Raw genomic sequence first — 16,943 nt, forward strand, 5'->3', positions numbered from 1 at the left:
ATAAGTTATATATAATTCGAAACTCTTCCTTTTCCTCCTCGTCATATTCTGCTGCTGCTTCTTCTTATTTCAATTTCTCATAATTCTTTTTGTTTGACTCTCTTAAGAGGAATAAAATAAAAAAATGTTAAAAAATTACTAGGAAGAAAAGGAGGAAAAGAAAAAACACAGCAACAATAATAACAATAAAAGAACGACGATGGAGAAAAAATACGCGAATAAGAAGAAGGAACACGACTAAGAAGAAGGAAGAACACGAATAAGAAGAAGGAAGAACTCGAAGAAGAAGAATGATGCAAAGATAAAGAAGAATATGTTTGCATTAGTGAATTGCACATGTGTACATGCTGCGTGTAATGAAAGTAGTTTTTGTTAGGTTTGGGCAAACTTGATTGGAATTGGTTGCCAAAAAGACTTGAATGTTTAACAGGACTGATTATAAATTTAGAATGCATTTAATGTCAATTTAAAAATTTTGAATTTATTGTTTTGAGTTATACTTCATAAAATATGCTTTTTAAATAAACTCGTGAGCTTGTCAAACTTTAAACAAGTCAGACTTGAGCAGAAGTAACAAGCCTAGATTTAGGCCATCTATTTACCATATAGGGCAGACTTGTCAAAAATGAAAATTTAGTTTTCACTCCTACTCACAAATAAAATTAAATTATTTTTCTAATTTCATAATTTTATAAAAGAATAATACAAATAAAATTTTTTTTTTCTAAAAATAAATCAAGGAGTAATTTCTCTAACTCTGCCCTCAATTTCTTACTAAAATCTAAGGGTGCACATGGAAAAGGATGAAGTCGGATTTATATTGACCCGAATCATACCCTAAATAACAATTGAGTCTATTTTTTAGACTCTTACCCAACCATAGATCCAATTTAATTATACTATGTTCAGATCACACTAAAATCAGGTTTATATCGGATGAAATCTGGATCGTAATAAATTTTATGCCAAAAAATTACGATGACAACTAATTATAAAGAAGAAAAAAAATTTATTTGTTGCCGAAAAATTGATATCCATATTTGAACTTGAATTTGTCTATAAATTCTAATTTCATAATTTTTTGATCTATTTTTCAATTCAATAAATTTGATTAAAAACAGATCAATAAACTTATAATTAATATAAGGGTTAAGTATTTTTTTCATCCCTAAGGTCTGTGGTCAAAATAAAAATCGTCCCCGACCTTTTTTCTTTATTAAAATCATCCTCAACGTTACAAAACGTTATAAAATCATCCTTTTGTCTATAAATAATATTTTTCGGACAATTTTACCCTTTAACAAAAATTAAAAAATCCTCCCCATTTCCACCCCTAACACCCCCTGCATCATCAGTCATCACGACTACCACCACACCATTCTTCATCCATCCATCAATCTAAACCCATCACAACACCACTCCTTCATCCAAACAACACCAACAATAGCAACAACAACTCAATTTTAAAGTGAAAATAGAGGAAAAAATCTTGGCAGCAACGGCTTAGGACTCTCAAAAAAGTAACCTGGCCTGATACCTATTCACTTTTCTGGCCCACTCGAGTTTATCACTGACTAAGATATTGATGTTGCTGGTTTCATCCCGAGTTGAAGAGCGGGTAGGGAGGATCTTACGTTGATACAGGCAACCGGCCGACTGCTACGGGTAGCTCTCAAGGGTGAAACCTCCACTCTGGAAGAGCTAGAATTCTAACATTGTGCCAGGACCTACGGGCCAAGCTTCGTTAGCTTAGTTCGAAATCCCCTTATATAGGAGCATGAAGGAATTAACGATACTTCTTTATCTTTTGAGTTGTTCACCTGACCAACTGAAACATCTTAGTAGTCAGAGGAAAAGAGTAAAATCCCAAAGAAAAAGTCATTGTCGGGATGGAAAGCTACTCTTCAACCACTTATTTTAGCGACCGTTTACAAGAGTTAATACCGAAACAGACAATTCAATTCAATGACAACAACTCAAAAGTTATATTTTTTTATTTCATCTCTATTAAATTACCAGCAATGCTATAACACAGTACAGTGTTTAAAAACTTATCATTTAAATTGTAATTCAGACATACACGTATTATTAGGGATAATATAGACCATCAATGGAAAACAGAGAAGTAGAGAAGGGAGGCGTGTGCAGCCACAAGCTCAAAATTTTATTCTAATTTAAAGATCTCAGAATACAAAATAATAAAAACACTGATGTATATATTCTTCAAAAATAAAAATGAAAAATTGGAAGAACAAAATAAGAACATCGAACAAGAATAGAGAGCAAGGAAAGAAAATAGGAATAGAAAATTCGAGGTGGTGAAGAGGGTGGCTGAGTTGGTCTGTTGAGGACGACAAAGACGGCGGAGTAGGAGACCCAACTCGAGATTCAACTTCAAAATAAGATTTTTGGACTTGACACTGGAGTAGGAGACTCAAATCGGTGGCTTCAGCTGAAACGACGTCATTGAAGTTGATACCAACATGGTTCTCGTGGAGGTCTAAGGAGGAGTCGGGATCACCGAGAGAGTTGTCGTCGGGGAGATGAGGAAGGCGAGACTGACGCTAATGGAGGAAGGGTTGAAATTGGCGATGGAGAGAGATAGCGAAGTTGAAGAAGGAGGCAGAGGACGGAGGTGGTAAGGTGGCGAAAAGGGAGAAAAGAAGAGTTTTGGGAAGGGGGAGAGGGGGAGTCCGATGAGAAAGTGGTAGGTGAAAGGGGATGGAGAGGGAAGAAAGTAAAGAGATATCTAGAAGGGGTGGGTTTAATTTTGTTTTTTAATATCATTTTTATTATTGTTAAGGGTAATTTGGTCAAAAAAATTAAAATTGAGATAGAAAATGACGATTTTATAACGTTTAGTAACGTTGAGCATAATTTTCATGACAAAAAAAATGTCGGGGACAAATTTGATTTTCATCCCATACCTTAAGGACGAAAAAAGTACTTAACCCTTTATATAACATAATATCAAAATTAATTTAGAAGACATATATTTTTTTATAGTGCATCACAAGCAATATGACTAAAGTTTGAATCTTTCATTTTTTGAACTTCTAAATTTTTAAAAAGAATTATTTCATAACATTATAATATTTACGTAATAATAATTTAGAGTCTAATAATAATAATTTAAAGTTTTACAATAATAATTAAGTCAATTACATAATAAACATAATGCATATTTTTATTTTTTTTTACGACCACAGGGGTGGATCTCCAGTACTTCAAGATGACAATAATATAATATATTGTATGCTTATCCCAGTCACTCTTTACAACCATTTTAACGAGTGAGATTAACGGGTCCAAGCAAAACTTAGTATTACAACATTGAGTCCCTTTTCCACTATGAGAAATTCCTGTGAATTGTCCATGCCATTTTTTGATGAGTAGGATCTTCTGTAGAGGCAGAGGCAAACTCAGAGCATATTTTATGGCACTGGATTGAGGAAGAAGGAAATAATACTAGTTAAGCTTTCAGAGAGAGAAGAAAAATTTAAAATATTTTGTAAGATAGAAAAAGTAGATATATTACAATGTTCATTGAGATCTGATTACAACTGAGGTGAGCTCCTCCTTTTATAGAGTTCTCTAGATAGCAGCAATATCTTACAGAATCTAAACAAACCTATCATACAATGCCAGCTGGAGGATAAGGATAAGCCTTATCTCTTTTTGGCTTTTCTTAGACATGTGACAGAGGTCACTTTATTTTAGTACACTCAATAATTATACATAGTTGGGACATTGTCTTAATAAAGGGACGGCTTGAAATAGTCTTCTAGAAGGGTCCCATCACCATCTGAGAAGCATGATGTCTCATCAGAGGCCAAATTGACAGCTCTAAGATCCATATCCAGGTCTTGTAGATAGGTAAACATGTCTTCAATGTTTCCTTCATTAGGATCTTGGGCATCTTGCAGATACAGGTCATATGGGTCTGAGTATGGGGCTTCAGCGTCATTGGGTATCCCTGCATCAATTCTGGTTGAGTTTGGTGGTAAGGCATATCCTCTTCCATTTAGATCCTCAAAATTCAGATCTTCCTCAGAATTTCTGTTTGGGATATGTCTAGATGTGCTAGGCTGGTCTCTTGGAGTATAAAAAGAGTATTGTCCAAATTGATTAATTATTCCTGAAGTTATGAATTTGGACTGGAACTCTTGAAGAGTTATTGGCGGAACATCTGTTTGAAATGGGAGTCCTTCAACTGCATCTCTTTATCCATATAGTCCAAGTTGCCAAAGTTGACAAAGGTATTTGGCCAAGGCATTTAGAACTGTCTTTTCATCCGTGGGCCATATGGTAGAGTATCCAACAATATCAACCCTATTCATGGTGTGTGGGTCTCCTCTAGTAAAATAATTCCTCTGTAAGGTGACAAAATAACAGAATTTCTGTTTTGCCTGAGAAGGTTTATCCCACAGTTGGTGCCGGTCGAGCATGTTATATAACATTCCTCTCCTTGCATCGAGTGGGGCATACATTGAGAATAACCTGACTAGATGGGATTGTGCTTGAGTGCGATTACACAGGATATGATATACATGAAAGATTGACACTATGATGGCACATGTATATATAGAAGACAAAGCCCAAATATACCACATCATTTCCTCTGGTATAGGTCTTTGGATTATTGGTATAGTGCAGAAAGGGGTATCCATGTTGAAGTACCTTGGGTTTGGATGGATTTGGGTTATGATAAGGAGTTGGTGTAGCCAGTAGAATAAGTTTTGTCTCGCTAGACAATCTATTTGAAATTCTGTCTGGGGTCTTGCTTTGAGGGGAAAAGGACCAATCTTTTTCTCTGTATGGGCTTCTGTGGAGCGGAAAATCAGGGAATGGAATGGTGTATGGATTGTGGGTACTCATAGTGCAGATGTAATGGATTGGTTTTTGGATTGGTTTTTTAGTAGGTTTGGAGAGAAAATCAGCAAGTGTGTTTTGGTGTCCCTTTATGTATCTCACTTCAAATTTATAGCGAGAAAATCAGTCTTTCCACTGCAACAATTGAGAGTCAGGTAGAATTTTTTTCTTGATTTTCAGCATAGATGGGAAAGAGGTGTTATCCATCTCCACAGTGAAATGATAAGAACTGAGGTAAAAATTGAATTTTTCTATCCCTCGTTTAACAGCGAGAATCTCTTTGTAAGTGACATGGTAATGTTTTTCAGATTTTTTGAATTGTCCATTAGCATGCGTACAGTAGTGTCTTGTCCTATCAATTTCTTCAAGTAGCACAGCTCCCCAGAATTCATCACTAGCATCTGTCTGTAGTATCCTTTTTCCCGTGTTGGGAATCTTTAAAGGAGGAGGGTATTGTGCTATCTTCTTCAGGATTTTGACAACTGTGGTTTGCTAAAGTCCCCATGGTGGGAGGCTTCTTTTTTAGGAGTTTTGACAGCTGGCTGCTGTGTCTGGTCACATCTGGGATAAAGTCTTTGATGTAGTTTACAATTCCCAAGAATTGTTGGACTTGTTTGACCGTCATGTTTTCATCAGGGAAGTGAATTAATTCTTTGGCAATATGATCTCCTGGTTGAAAGAATCCATCTTCAAAGACCATCCCAAGGAATTCAATTTTTGTTTTAGCAAGAGAGCTCTTTTTTATGATAGCATGATTCCCTGTTTTTTGACAATTTGAGTGAATTGGGCCAGGAGTGCCTTATGGGCTTCACTGTCCTTTGAGAACAGTAAGATATCATCTATGTAAATAAGTGTGGAGTGTAGTATGGGCCAAAGATTTTGGTCATGGCCTTTTTGAAAAGGGATGGGGCTACTTTGAGTCTAAATGGCATTACTATCCATTGATATTGGATTTCAGGGATGCAAAATGCTGTTTTGTATCTATATTCAGGATGGAGCCCAATTTGCCAAAAGCTAGTCTTTAGATCAAACTTGTTGAATATTTTTGCTCTACTTAACGTCTGTGTAATAACTGAGATCCTTGGTAAAGGAAACTTATCATCTTGCAAAAAGACATTAAGTGGCTTATAATCAATAACAAGCCTCTTTTTTTCTCTATTTTGCTCGGCCCTTTTTTCAACGTAAAAGACTTGACATGCCCTGTTAGAGTTGGTTGGTTCAATGAGTCCTTGCACAAGAAGGGCTACACATTCAGCTCTTGCCAACCTGAGATTTTCAGGATTCATTCCTGAGTGTGTGGCCTTTGTTGGGTTGATGTCCTCATTCTTTTTAAAAGGGAGACGAACATAAAATTCTGGATTCTTTCACAAAGGTACATAATGGTTGAATTGATCATGACTGTCACAACAGGCACTAAGGAGTTGTTGCTGGACCTCCTTATATTCTTCTGGGGCTTCTTGGATTTCAAGGATGCTTTGTATTTCTATAAAAGGCAAAAACTGCCCTTTGTAACTTAGGCCAGGGGTTTGATATGTAGTCCATGGGTTCGGAAAAAAATATCAAATCCGAACAGAACATCTTTGTCTGGAAGATAACTTTCCAGTACCCTGAACCAAGTGGTCTGGCCTGCAAATATCTCCAATTCAATAGGTTTTTTAAAAATGAGATTGATGGTGAAGACTTCACTGTTAGCTGCTGCGAACCTCTTGAAAAAAGGTGCCCACATTTTTTTTGGTAAGACATGTGATTTTAGGACAGTGGCATAAGATCCAGTATTCATTAGTGCAACAGTCTTTATTAGTTTGTCATGACGGATGTCTTGACTTTTAAATCGAAGTGAGGACAATGAGTACCATCAATCTGTTTTATTCCCGAGGATCCAAGGTATCTAAATTCTTCTTTTGGGATGTTTGATCCTTTAAGAATTCTTGTGGTGATAGACGCAATGGAGGATATGGAAAATATTGACCTATTTGGTGGGAGGTCTTCTTCTGAATTGCTTCATCCTGAATCAGAGTCTTAGAAAACATATTGGGTATCATCATTTTTGCTTTCTTGCTCTTCAAGTACTGATTCAAGATCTTCTTCATATTCGATGGAAGCTGCATCCATTAAAGACTGAAGCATTTTTATCTCCTTCTTTATCTTATGAGGATATGATTTAGCAACGTGATCTTATTTTCCACAAATGAAACATCTGTTTGACTTAGTATGGGATTTTCTTCTTTTGAAATAACGGTATCTTTGCTTCATTCTTCCCCTTAGAGCTATCAATTTGGCCTCTGATGAGACATCATCCTTCTCAGATGGTGATGGAACCCTTCCAGAAGACTATTTCAATCCGTCCCGTTATTAAGACAATGCCTCCACTATGTATAATTATTGAGTGCACTAAAATAAAGTGACATCTGTCACATGTCTAAGAAAAGCTAGAAAGAGATAAGGCTTATCCTTATCCTCCAGGTGACATTGTATGATAGGTTTGTTTAGATTCTGTAAGATATTGTTGCTATCTAGAGACCTCTATAAAAGGAGGAGCTCACCTCAGTTGTAATCAGATCTCAATGAACATTGTAATATATCCAATTTTTCTATCTTACAAAATGTTATAAATTTTCATTCTCTCTCTAAAAGCTTAGCTAGTGTTATTTTCTTCTTCCTCAATCCAGTGTCATAAAGTATACTCTGAGTTTGTCTTTGCCTCTGCAGAGGATCCTACTCATAAAAAAATGGCATGGATAGGATCAACAGGAATTTCTCATAGTGAAAAAGGGACTCAATGTTGTAATACTAAATTTTGCTCATACCCATTAATCTCACTTGTTAAAATAGTTGTAAAGAGTGATTGAGACAAACATATAATGTATTATAGAAAAGTCTAGGGGGCCAGCAATTTTATTGAATGTTGGCCAGCATGCAACCAGCAGAGAAATGTGAGCCATTGGATAAAATCTCACATCATTAAATCATCATTGATGACTATTTGATGGCTACTAATCATAAAAGTTACTGGCCCCTAACATTGCTCATGTATTATATCATTGTCATCCTAAAATAATGGAGATCCACCCTGTGGTCATTTATTGAAATTTCAGATCTAACCAGATCACAACAATACCAAATCAAGTTAATCCCAAAGCGGGCGGATCCGGATCGGATCTTCGGATCAGGCCTGGTCATCAGCAAACCCTACTAGAATCATCAACACCAAGCGGGGTGTTTTCACAGTTTCACTTTCCCTGTTTTCGGCAGATTTCCTTCTCCATATAAACACACAACTCTGTTAAATCGCTCTGAAGCCACACTCTCACTCGCATTCACATCATCACTACAAAACGATGTCGTCTTCTGAACCCCAAGAACCCTCAGCACCATCTTCCGAGCCACCGTCATCGGACCAATCCATCAGCAAGAAGGCGGCCAAGAAGGAAGCCATGAAGCAGGAAAAGCTCCGCCGCCGCCAGGAGACTGCCATTGCCTCCGCCACATCGAAGCTCGCTGTCGACGAGGACGACCCCCTCGCCGGAAACTACGGCGACATCCCAATGGAGGAGCTGCAGTCGAAGACCCCCGTGGACCCCAGCCGATGGACACGTGTGGAGAATCTGGAGAAGTCTCTAGAAGGGAAGCACGTCATGATCCGAGGTAGGGCTCAGGCCATCCGTCCCGTTGGGAAGAAGATGGCGTTCTTGGTTGTGAGAGAGAGCGGCTTCACCGTGCAGTGTTTGGTGCAAGCGCAGCAAGATTTGGTTAGCGTGCAGATGGTGAAGTACGCTGCGGCGCTGAGCCGCGAGTCTGTTATCGATGTTGAAGGTCTTGTTTCGGTCCCTTCTGAACCAATCAAAGGTGCCACACAGCAGGTTAGTTAGCTTCTGAGATTTGATTTTGGATATAAATGAAGGGAAACAGTAGCAATCTATTTAGTAGGGTTTAACAATAGCTTTTCTCTTTCCGGAAGTTAGACTTTGAAATCTTAACAACTACTGTGTTGAATTTGGTTGCATAGTGGTTTTGGGTTTAGAAATATTTGTAAGGTTTATAACATAGAATAGAAAATGGGAGGCATTGTTTTTTATGATAGAGATGGTAAAATTGCTTGATTACAATGATGCTAATTGTAGCGCACACCAAGATGAAGGTTGTACAAGTAAACGGGTAGAATGGCATCTAAGGCTTCCTCTTATTCTCCTTAACTTGTATAACTTGTAGTTCAATTTTTTTCAAGTAATTGAACATTTTGTTGGGGATCTATAGCTTATGTGGTTTGTTCTGATAGGTGGAGGTTCAAGTGAGGAAGTTGTATTGTGTTAGCAGGGCCCTTCCAACTCTACCAATTAATCTCGAGGATGCTGCTCGAAGTGAAGCTGAAATTGAGAAGGCACTTCAGGTACATTGATTGGAGGTGTTGGGTCTTTGTCAACCTGTTTGACTCCTTCTTTGTTAGGGTGATTTGTTTGCAGGATCTTATCTTTTACGTTATTTCTTTTCATCCATTGGTTAACTAGTTCTGTTAATGAATGCAGGCTGGTGAACAACTTGTTCGTGTTAATCAGGATACACGTTTGAACTTTAGAGTACTTGACCTAAGAACCCCAGCTAATCAAGGAATTTTCTCCATTCAGTCTCAAGTTGAAAATGTAAAGCATTTCATCTGAATTTTCTTCTGAAGAGTTTACTTATTTGCGTTCATTCTTGATTTGCATGTTGTTGACATCATGGTTGCTTTAAATTCTAACGTTACTGCAATAAATGCATACTAAGACATTTATAGAATATATTTTTCCCTTGATGCCAAGTTGAATGGTCACATTATTTTTCATTCTATTGTTGTGTAGGCATTTAGACAATTCTTATTATCTGAAGGCTTTCGTCAAATCCACACTCCAAAATTGATTGCTGGTTCAAGTGAGGGTGGAGCTGCTGTTTTCAGACTGGACTATAAAGGGCACCCCGCTTGCCTTGCCCAATCACCACAGCTTCACAAGCAAATGGCAATATGTGCTGATTTTGGCCGTGTTTTTGAGATTGGTCCTGTTTTTAGGGCTGAAGATTCCTTCACACACCGACATCTGTGTGAGTTTACTGGTCTTGATGTTGAAATGGAGATTAAGAAGCATTATTTTGAGGTATATATCACTTTTAGGCGTATGTTTCTTGGTATGGTTTTGAAATTATTGTGGTACATAACCTGTTTTACTGATATTGAGTTTTTGAGCAGGTTATGGATATAGTTGATAGGTTGTTTGTCTCAATATTTGATAGCTTGAACCAGAATTGTAAGAAGGATCTTGAAGCTGTGGCACACCAGTATCCATTTGAACCTTTAAAGGTAAGCATCTTCTATTAAAAAAAATGTATTTTATATATATCGAACATTCTTTCTACTAATCTAACAAATTTCTTTCTCCGTAAAAAAAAATGAGTAAATATTATTAACTATACTATGTTGTAGTTCTTGTGCCATGAACTACCAGTTGAAAAATGTGAATACAAAATGAATGCAATGCTTAAAGGCTATATGATCTTATTCATGATCTGATATATCCCGGTTAATATGCAGTATCTTCGTCAGACTCTGCGGCTTACATATGAAGAAGGGGTTCAGATGCTCAAGGTAAGCTTAAAATTTTCCTTAGTATCTAATTCACAAATCATGAACAAATTTTTTTTTTCTTCTTTTTTATTTGAATGGGGGACTTTCTTCTTTCTTAATAACACATATGCTCCATAACTATCGAGGGATTATACAAGAACAGTGATGATAACAAAGTCTTGGCCCATTAGTTTAGGCCGGCTACTTGGATCAGCCGATGGCCCGATGCTATTGCATTATGAAAAAAAGTTATGCTGTTCTAGTTTCTAATTTCTGATTTCAACCAAAAAGTCATCGAAAACATGATTCACAATAGTCAAAGGTTTATTAGAAAATGTCATGGAGTCCCTATTGTTAATTGAAAAAGAATTGGGCTTGAGGAAAATTTACGTAAGACCTCATTCTCAGTCCATATCATAATCTTGTGTTCTTGCAAGTCAAAATGGGTTTATAGTCCCAAAAAGGATGAAATTATTGTCTTGATGCCTAATTAGGTTCCCTGTGTTCTGATCCAAGGGGTGCTTCATTGATGCTGAGGCTTCCTCTCTATTTTTCCTCTTATATATGGTTCTCGGTTTTCTTTGCAATTGTTGAATCATTGACCTCAACACTCAGAATTTTGTTTATCTTCACTAATAAGAATATTAGAAAATGGTATGTCTTGCATGTACTAATAATTTTGCTTCACAGGATGCTGGAGTAGAGATTGAACCTTTTGGTGACTTGAATACTGAAGCTGAAAGGAAGTTGGGGCAGCTAGTTTTAGAGAAGTAACTCTCTCACACACACAGACACAACAAAGAAGTGAAAATATTTTATTTACTTTGAATGACCTATTATTTTGGATTAACTTGTTCTGTAATTTTGGTTTATAGGTATGGCACAGAGTTCTATATCCTTTATCGCTACCCCTTAGCTGTAAGGCCATTTTACACAATGCCTTGCTATGATAATCCACAATACTCCAACTCATTTGATGTCTTTATTAGAGGTAAGCAATAAAAGATTTTGTCATACATTCATTGGTACAAAAAATGATTTTATTGAATTTTTCATCTATACTGTATCCGTAAGAGAACACTTGTAAACTCTTGGAGCACATTTAATGTGTTCTAGAATCATTAATAGCTTCTTATTCTTGATATTTTATATAATCTTTAAACATTATAAATGAAAATAAATGGATATAGTTATTTTGGAGCATGCAAGTATTCCATGTAGCCATCATTGCTTTTTCATACATATAGTTATTAAGTTCTGTGTTACTTGCCCCTTAGGCGAGGAGATCATTTCAGGAGCTCAACGTGTCCACAATGCAGAAATGTTAGAAAAACGGGCCGAGTCTTGCGGCATTGATGTCAAGACAATATCTACCTACATTGATTCTTTCAGGTATTCTTCATGGCCTCTTGCTCAGTTCATCTTGTCATGTTCAGTGTTTCTTTGTGTAATTCTGGCACCTACTGTTTCCATCCATCCATTGGTAAATATTATTTTAATAAAATTGTTACTTTTAAAAATCAATATATCTAGACATAATTTCTGTCCAAATGAGTAAACCGTTATTTTAACCCTTGAAATATTAGTTTGTGACAAAATGGTCCCTTAAAAATTGGTAATTATTTTATGGTACCTGAAATATTGTTTCCACTTGACAGAAATCACTATTTTTTTTTGGTTGAGAAAACGGTTCCTTAACAATTGATAATTATTTTATGGTACCTGAAAAACCATCCACAAAATGAGAGGGCTATTTTGTCAGATATTTATAGGGCAAAAATGACGGTTTGATCCATGTCAAAGGTTCAACAAAGTTTTATATGGGCAGTCGGAAACCTAATACAATCCTCTTCTTTTATCGAGACTTGGAACCGGTTATGTAACTTTTGTAACAAGCTTGACATAGACATAGTTGGCTAAGATGTCTGGAATTTACAACTGTCTAACCTACCGTTACTATTTATTACTGGGCAGAGGGAATGATTTATATTTTCAACAAATTAGATTACGTGATATAAAAAACTAATTGCTTTGTTGATGATTCAGATATGGTGCACCAACACACGGTGGCTTTGGAGTTGGTTTGGAGCGTGTAGTAATGCTCTTCTGTGGCCTGAATAACATCCGCAAGGCATCACTTTATCCTCGTGACCCCCTTAGGATTGCACCATGATAGTTATACCCAAACAATTGCAGTGTTGGAAATCGCATTGTTACATATTTTCTTATCGCAACAATCTCATTTCCTTTGAACTAGCAGTGTTGGAGCTGGTGTCGAGCACTTTACACAGAATACTAATTTTGGTGGACTTAATGTAGCTGCCACTTTGTTTGTTGAATGCACCCTCAGAATGTTCAAATTTTCCTTTACTCACTAACCAGCAATTATTTAATGAAAAATGGATCTGGATGCACTCTCACTCAGGATGTCCAAATATTCCATTCATATTTATTTATCTGTTTTAGTAAAAACACTGCGATGAGTTTAGAATGATAGAATGCATAAGGTAGTGTTTCGCACTGTGCATTTTATTCACTAGTGGTCGTAGGATTAGGATGATGCATTTTGAGTTTTCTTTAACCGAAGTTTGAGGCAGGACGCAATATGAATGCCTCCCCGTTTGCAAGATGCACCTAATACACCTAAAAAAAAAAAGGTAAAAACTGAAAATCTGTATTTTTTTTATTATTCATTCTCGTTAGTACTGGAAAATAAACAACAAACTAAGATATGAAGTTGCGTAACAAGAGCATTTGATAATTTCACTAAGTAAAACTATAAAATTCAAAAAAGAACAAAAGAAAATGTATTCGATTAAACCAAAGACTAATTTGTTGCAGATCGGAACTCCATTTAATGGTTTATCGCTGGCTAATAAGTTGCTGCATCACTGACACTTGTTTAAATTTTTTTCAGGGTTCAAAAAAGGCCTCCACACCTACAAGAGTAAATTTGCCCTTGAGAACAAATATCATTAAATGTCAACTTTTCTAATATATTATATATAGGTGTTTGTACATGAATGAGATGTTATTAATTAATATCAAAACTACTTATCCTTCACAGCTATATTAGAAAGACACTCTATCTGACACGTAAGAATGACTTGTAATTTCCAAAACCAAAGATATAAGAATCGCCAATGAAGAAACGCCAAAGGAAGACCCAACGCAGTTGGTTTGCTTGGTCTACAAAGTAATCCAAAATAACAATAAAAGCCAAAGTAGCATCGCATTTTATCTGAGATGAATTTAATTTTTATATCCCACAATTTTGCATATTCAATTAGTTTTGACAAGAAAAGGTGTTAAATTGTATTGAAAAATTATTTATTAGGAGCATTATTTTAATTTTTTCATATTGTCTTTATCTTTTTGAATATTTATTAATTGATATTCCAAAGTTTTAAAATTTGTTCATATTATTAATATAAAAATTTTAAAGTGTACGTATGTATCTGCCAAATTAAAATAATAAAGTCTCTTGACACATATTGACACATGATGCTTTCAACTTTTTAAGTAGCCAAGCGAAAGAGTAAAATAAGCTATGCACATCTTGTTACTATAACATTTTGGATCTACGACCACGGTTTTTTTAGTCACGGTAAAAAACTGTGATTATAGACCCTCTATGGTCACAGTTTTTTAGGGTGAGAAAAAAAAAGTTATAGTCACGATTTTTTTGGAAAGGGTAACCATAAAGTATCTATGGTTACGGTTTTTTAAAAAAGAGTGATCTAAAAGGTTCTATGGTCACGGTTTTAAGGGGTGACCTAAAGGAGTCTATAGTCACGGTTTTTCAAAAAAGAGTGACCTAAAAGGGTCTATGGTCACGATTTTGGGGGATGACCTAAAGGGGTCTATGGTCACGATTTTGAGGGTAACCTAAAAGGGTCTATGGTCACCGTTTTTTACAATGATCAAAAAGGGACTACGGTCACGATTTTTCAAAAAATGGTGACCTAAAAAGGTCCATGGTCACGGTTTTGGGAGGTGACCTAAATGGGTCTATGGTCACGGTTTTGGAAATGGCCTAAAGGTGTTTATGGTCACGGTTTTTTACAGTGACAAAAAAGGGTCTATGGTCACGGTTTTTCGGAAGGGTGACCTAAAAAGGTCTATGATCATGGTTTTGGGGGGTGATCTAAAGGAGTCTATAGTCACGGTTTTGGGGGTGACCTAAAGGGGTTTATGGTCACAGTTTTAGCGGGTGACTTAAAAGGGTTTATGGTCACGGTTTTTTATAGTGAGCAAAAAGAGTCTATGGTCACGATTTTTCAAAAGGGTGACCTAAAAGGGTTTATGGTCACGGTTTTGGGGGTGACCTAAAAGAATCTATAGTCACAGTTTTGAGAGGTGACCTAAAAAAATCTATAATTAATTAGAATTAAGTTTGAGAACTGCTAAAAGATTGAAGTTTGATTACTGAATTATTTTCTTGAAATCTAATTTTTATACTAAAATAGTAACGTTGCTAATAAATAAACGACTTAAAAATTTTGAAGATGGTTTTTGGAATACTAGTTGATTGAGTTTAATTTTGAAAGAATTCTATGATAAGTGAAAATTAGCTATGAATTGATGAGATGGAAGTTGAATTGATGGATTGTATGGGAATTGCGAGTTATGATTGAATTGTTAACTATTGCGAATTGTGAATTTTTTGATTGATTAAGAATCTCCTATTTGGTAATTGTTGAGAAAAGGTGGATGAATTGTTATTGCATTGTTATTGTAAGGTGATGATCTTAACGAAGCAAATCTGCAGCAAGTTTTGGTAGATTTTGATGATTATTGGTATTTTATGGCAAGATGTCTTATACTCTTATTAACCTTCTACCATAACTAATTTTATTTTTGAATGTATAGGTGCGATGTCTTATACTCTTATTAACCCTCTACCACATGTACATTGGTTGTTAGTGGTTACATATTGTGCGTAGTTAACTTATCTCATTTATAAGTCGTAAGCATGATTGAAATAATTTTTTTGGTGCTTAATTTCAATTGTTTTGAATAGAAAAAATTTTTTTTAAGTACACATGATTGAAAAAGTAACTACTAAATCAACAGCAAATTCTTTTCTGTTAATTTTTGGTCTTATATCATTTTTAGTCATATAAATTTCGATTTTTGTAGAATTGATTTTATATTAAATAAAGAGAATAAGTGCAAAAAAAGTACATTAAACTAATAAGAGTTAACTTAATATAAGAAATTTAGTATAATAAGAGTTAACTTAATAAAAGTCAACTTTATCTATACATTGACTTGTACTGTTTATGTATTTCAATTACAGTAAAACAGGATCCTTTTGTAGCAAATGGAGCTGTCTTTCTTTTACAATTGCTTTAGTGCCATATGTTCCTAATTTGCAATAAACAAGCTTTCCTTTCACAGGTTAGCTTAACTTCTCTGGTTCCTTTTGATTTTTCTTTTTATTTTTATGTTATCATGAAACTAAGGTTGAGTTTGGAACCGTTTGTGTGTTATTATGAGTGGCTTTTGACTTTCTTCTGTACTTTTTTGTGTTAAAAGGAAAGAAAAAATTTTGTGCTTTGAATACTAATATGTGAATTAGTTATTCTAGTTTGAATTTTATATTTGCTTTACCATTTTTGTCACTCCCACCATTCTTCAACTGTTGATATGGTAATTCATTTCAAACTCTCTTTATTTTTCTTTTATATTAGGTCTTATTCTTGTGATACTTCATCTAGAGTTTAAAATGTATTGTGAATCATACAAGACAAATTAAAAAAAAATACATAAGTATTATTACTTTATATATTATGACCATGAAAGAAAAGAAAACTGTAGTTGAGTTTACGGTTTAATAACGAATTTTGTGTTTTGATCTTTTATTTTTTCAAATATTAATTTAGAGTAATTCTTAGCTTAAAGGATATCTAAACTTTCAAAAAAATTATAAAATTTTATAAAATTTTATAAGAAAATTTTTTTAATTTTTAAATACTTGTCTAAACTTTCAAAAGTTTTTAATTTTTAGTATATGTGTAATGTATATATATTTTGATGATATATTTTTTTTTCTAAGTTGAAGAAAAATAAATGTAAGTGTTTATGTCTAATGTGACTTTGTTTTGCATGTTAATAAAGCAGGTGCTTAGCTTTCATATGGTAAAGTGGTTGAAACAAAAGTTTTCGAGCGTTGAGAAGGAAGAATAGCAATACCAGAAACAATCTATCCTAGCAGAGTCTGAATTGTATTGCTCTCACGTCTGTGGAACAATTCTGTTAATAGTTTCTACTTAGTGTTAGTGTGTATATCACTGTATAAAACTGAGATTGAGACAAGTGTATTCATTCAACTATATTGATATGTTAGTTGGTTACTTTAATCACAACTTATCTTAATTGTTGATTATCATTTTTTATTTTTAGATTTATTTTGTAATTATCATAATTTTGGGATGTAATTATGTTTAAAAAAAAAAAATCTCATAAAACAAAA

General features: G+C 34.9%; 1 protein-coding gene across 1 annotated transcript; it reads left to right on the forward strand.

The window, feature by feature from the left end:
* Positions 8,041-12,885, forward strand: LOC107605419 (aspartate--tRNA ligase 2, cytoplasmic). The gene is made up of 10 exons (XM_016307297.2): positions 8,041-8,732; positions 9,149-9,259; positions 9,396-9,509; positions 9,708-9,998; positions 10,091-10,201; positions 10,433-10,486; positions 11,156-11,235; positions 11,341-11,456; positions 11,743-11,857; positions 12,512-12,885. The coding sequence occupies exons 1-10, from the start codon at positions 8,211-8,213 to the stop codon at positions 12,636-12,638; spliced, it is 1,641 nt and encodes a 546-aa protein (XP_016162783.1). The 5' UTR covers positions 8,041-8,210; the 3' UTR covers positions 12,639-12,885.

This window comes from Arachis ipaensis, chromosome B06, assembly GCF_000816755.2.
Source record: "Arachis ipaensis cultivar K30076 chromosome B06, Araip1.1, whole genome shotgun sequence".
Taxonomy (NCBI): domain Eukaryota; kingdom Viridiplantae; phylum Streptophyta; class Magnoliopsida; order Fabales; family Fabaceae; genus Arachis; species Arachis ipaensis.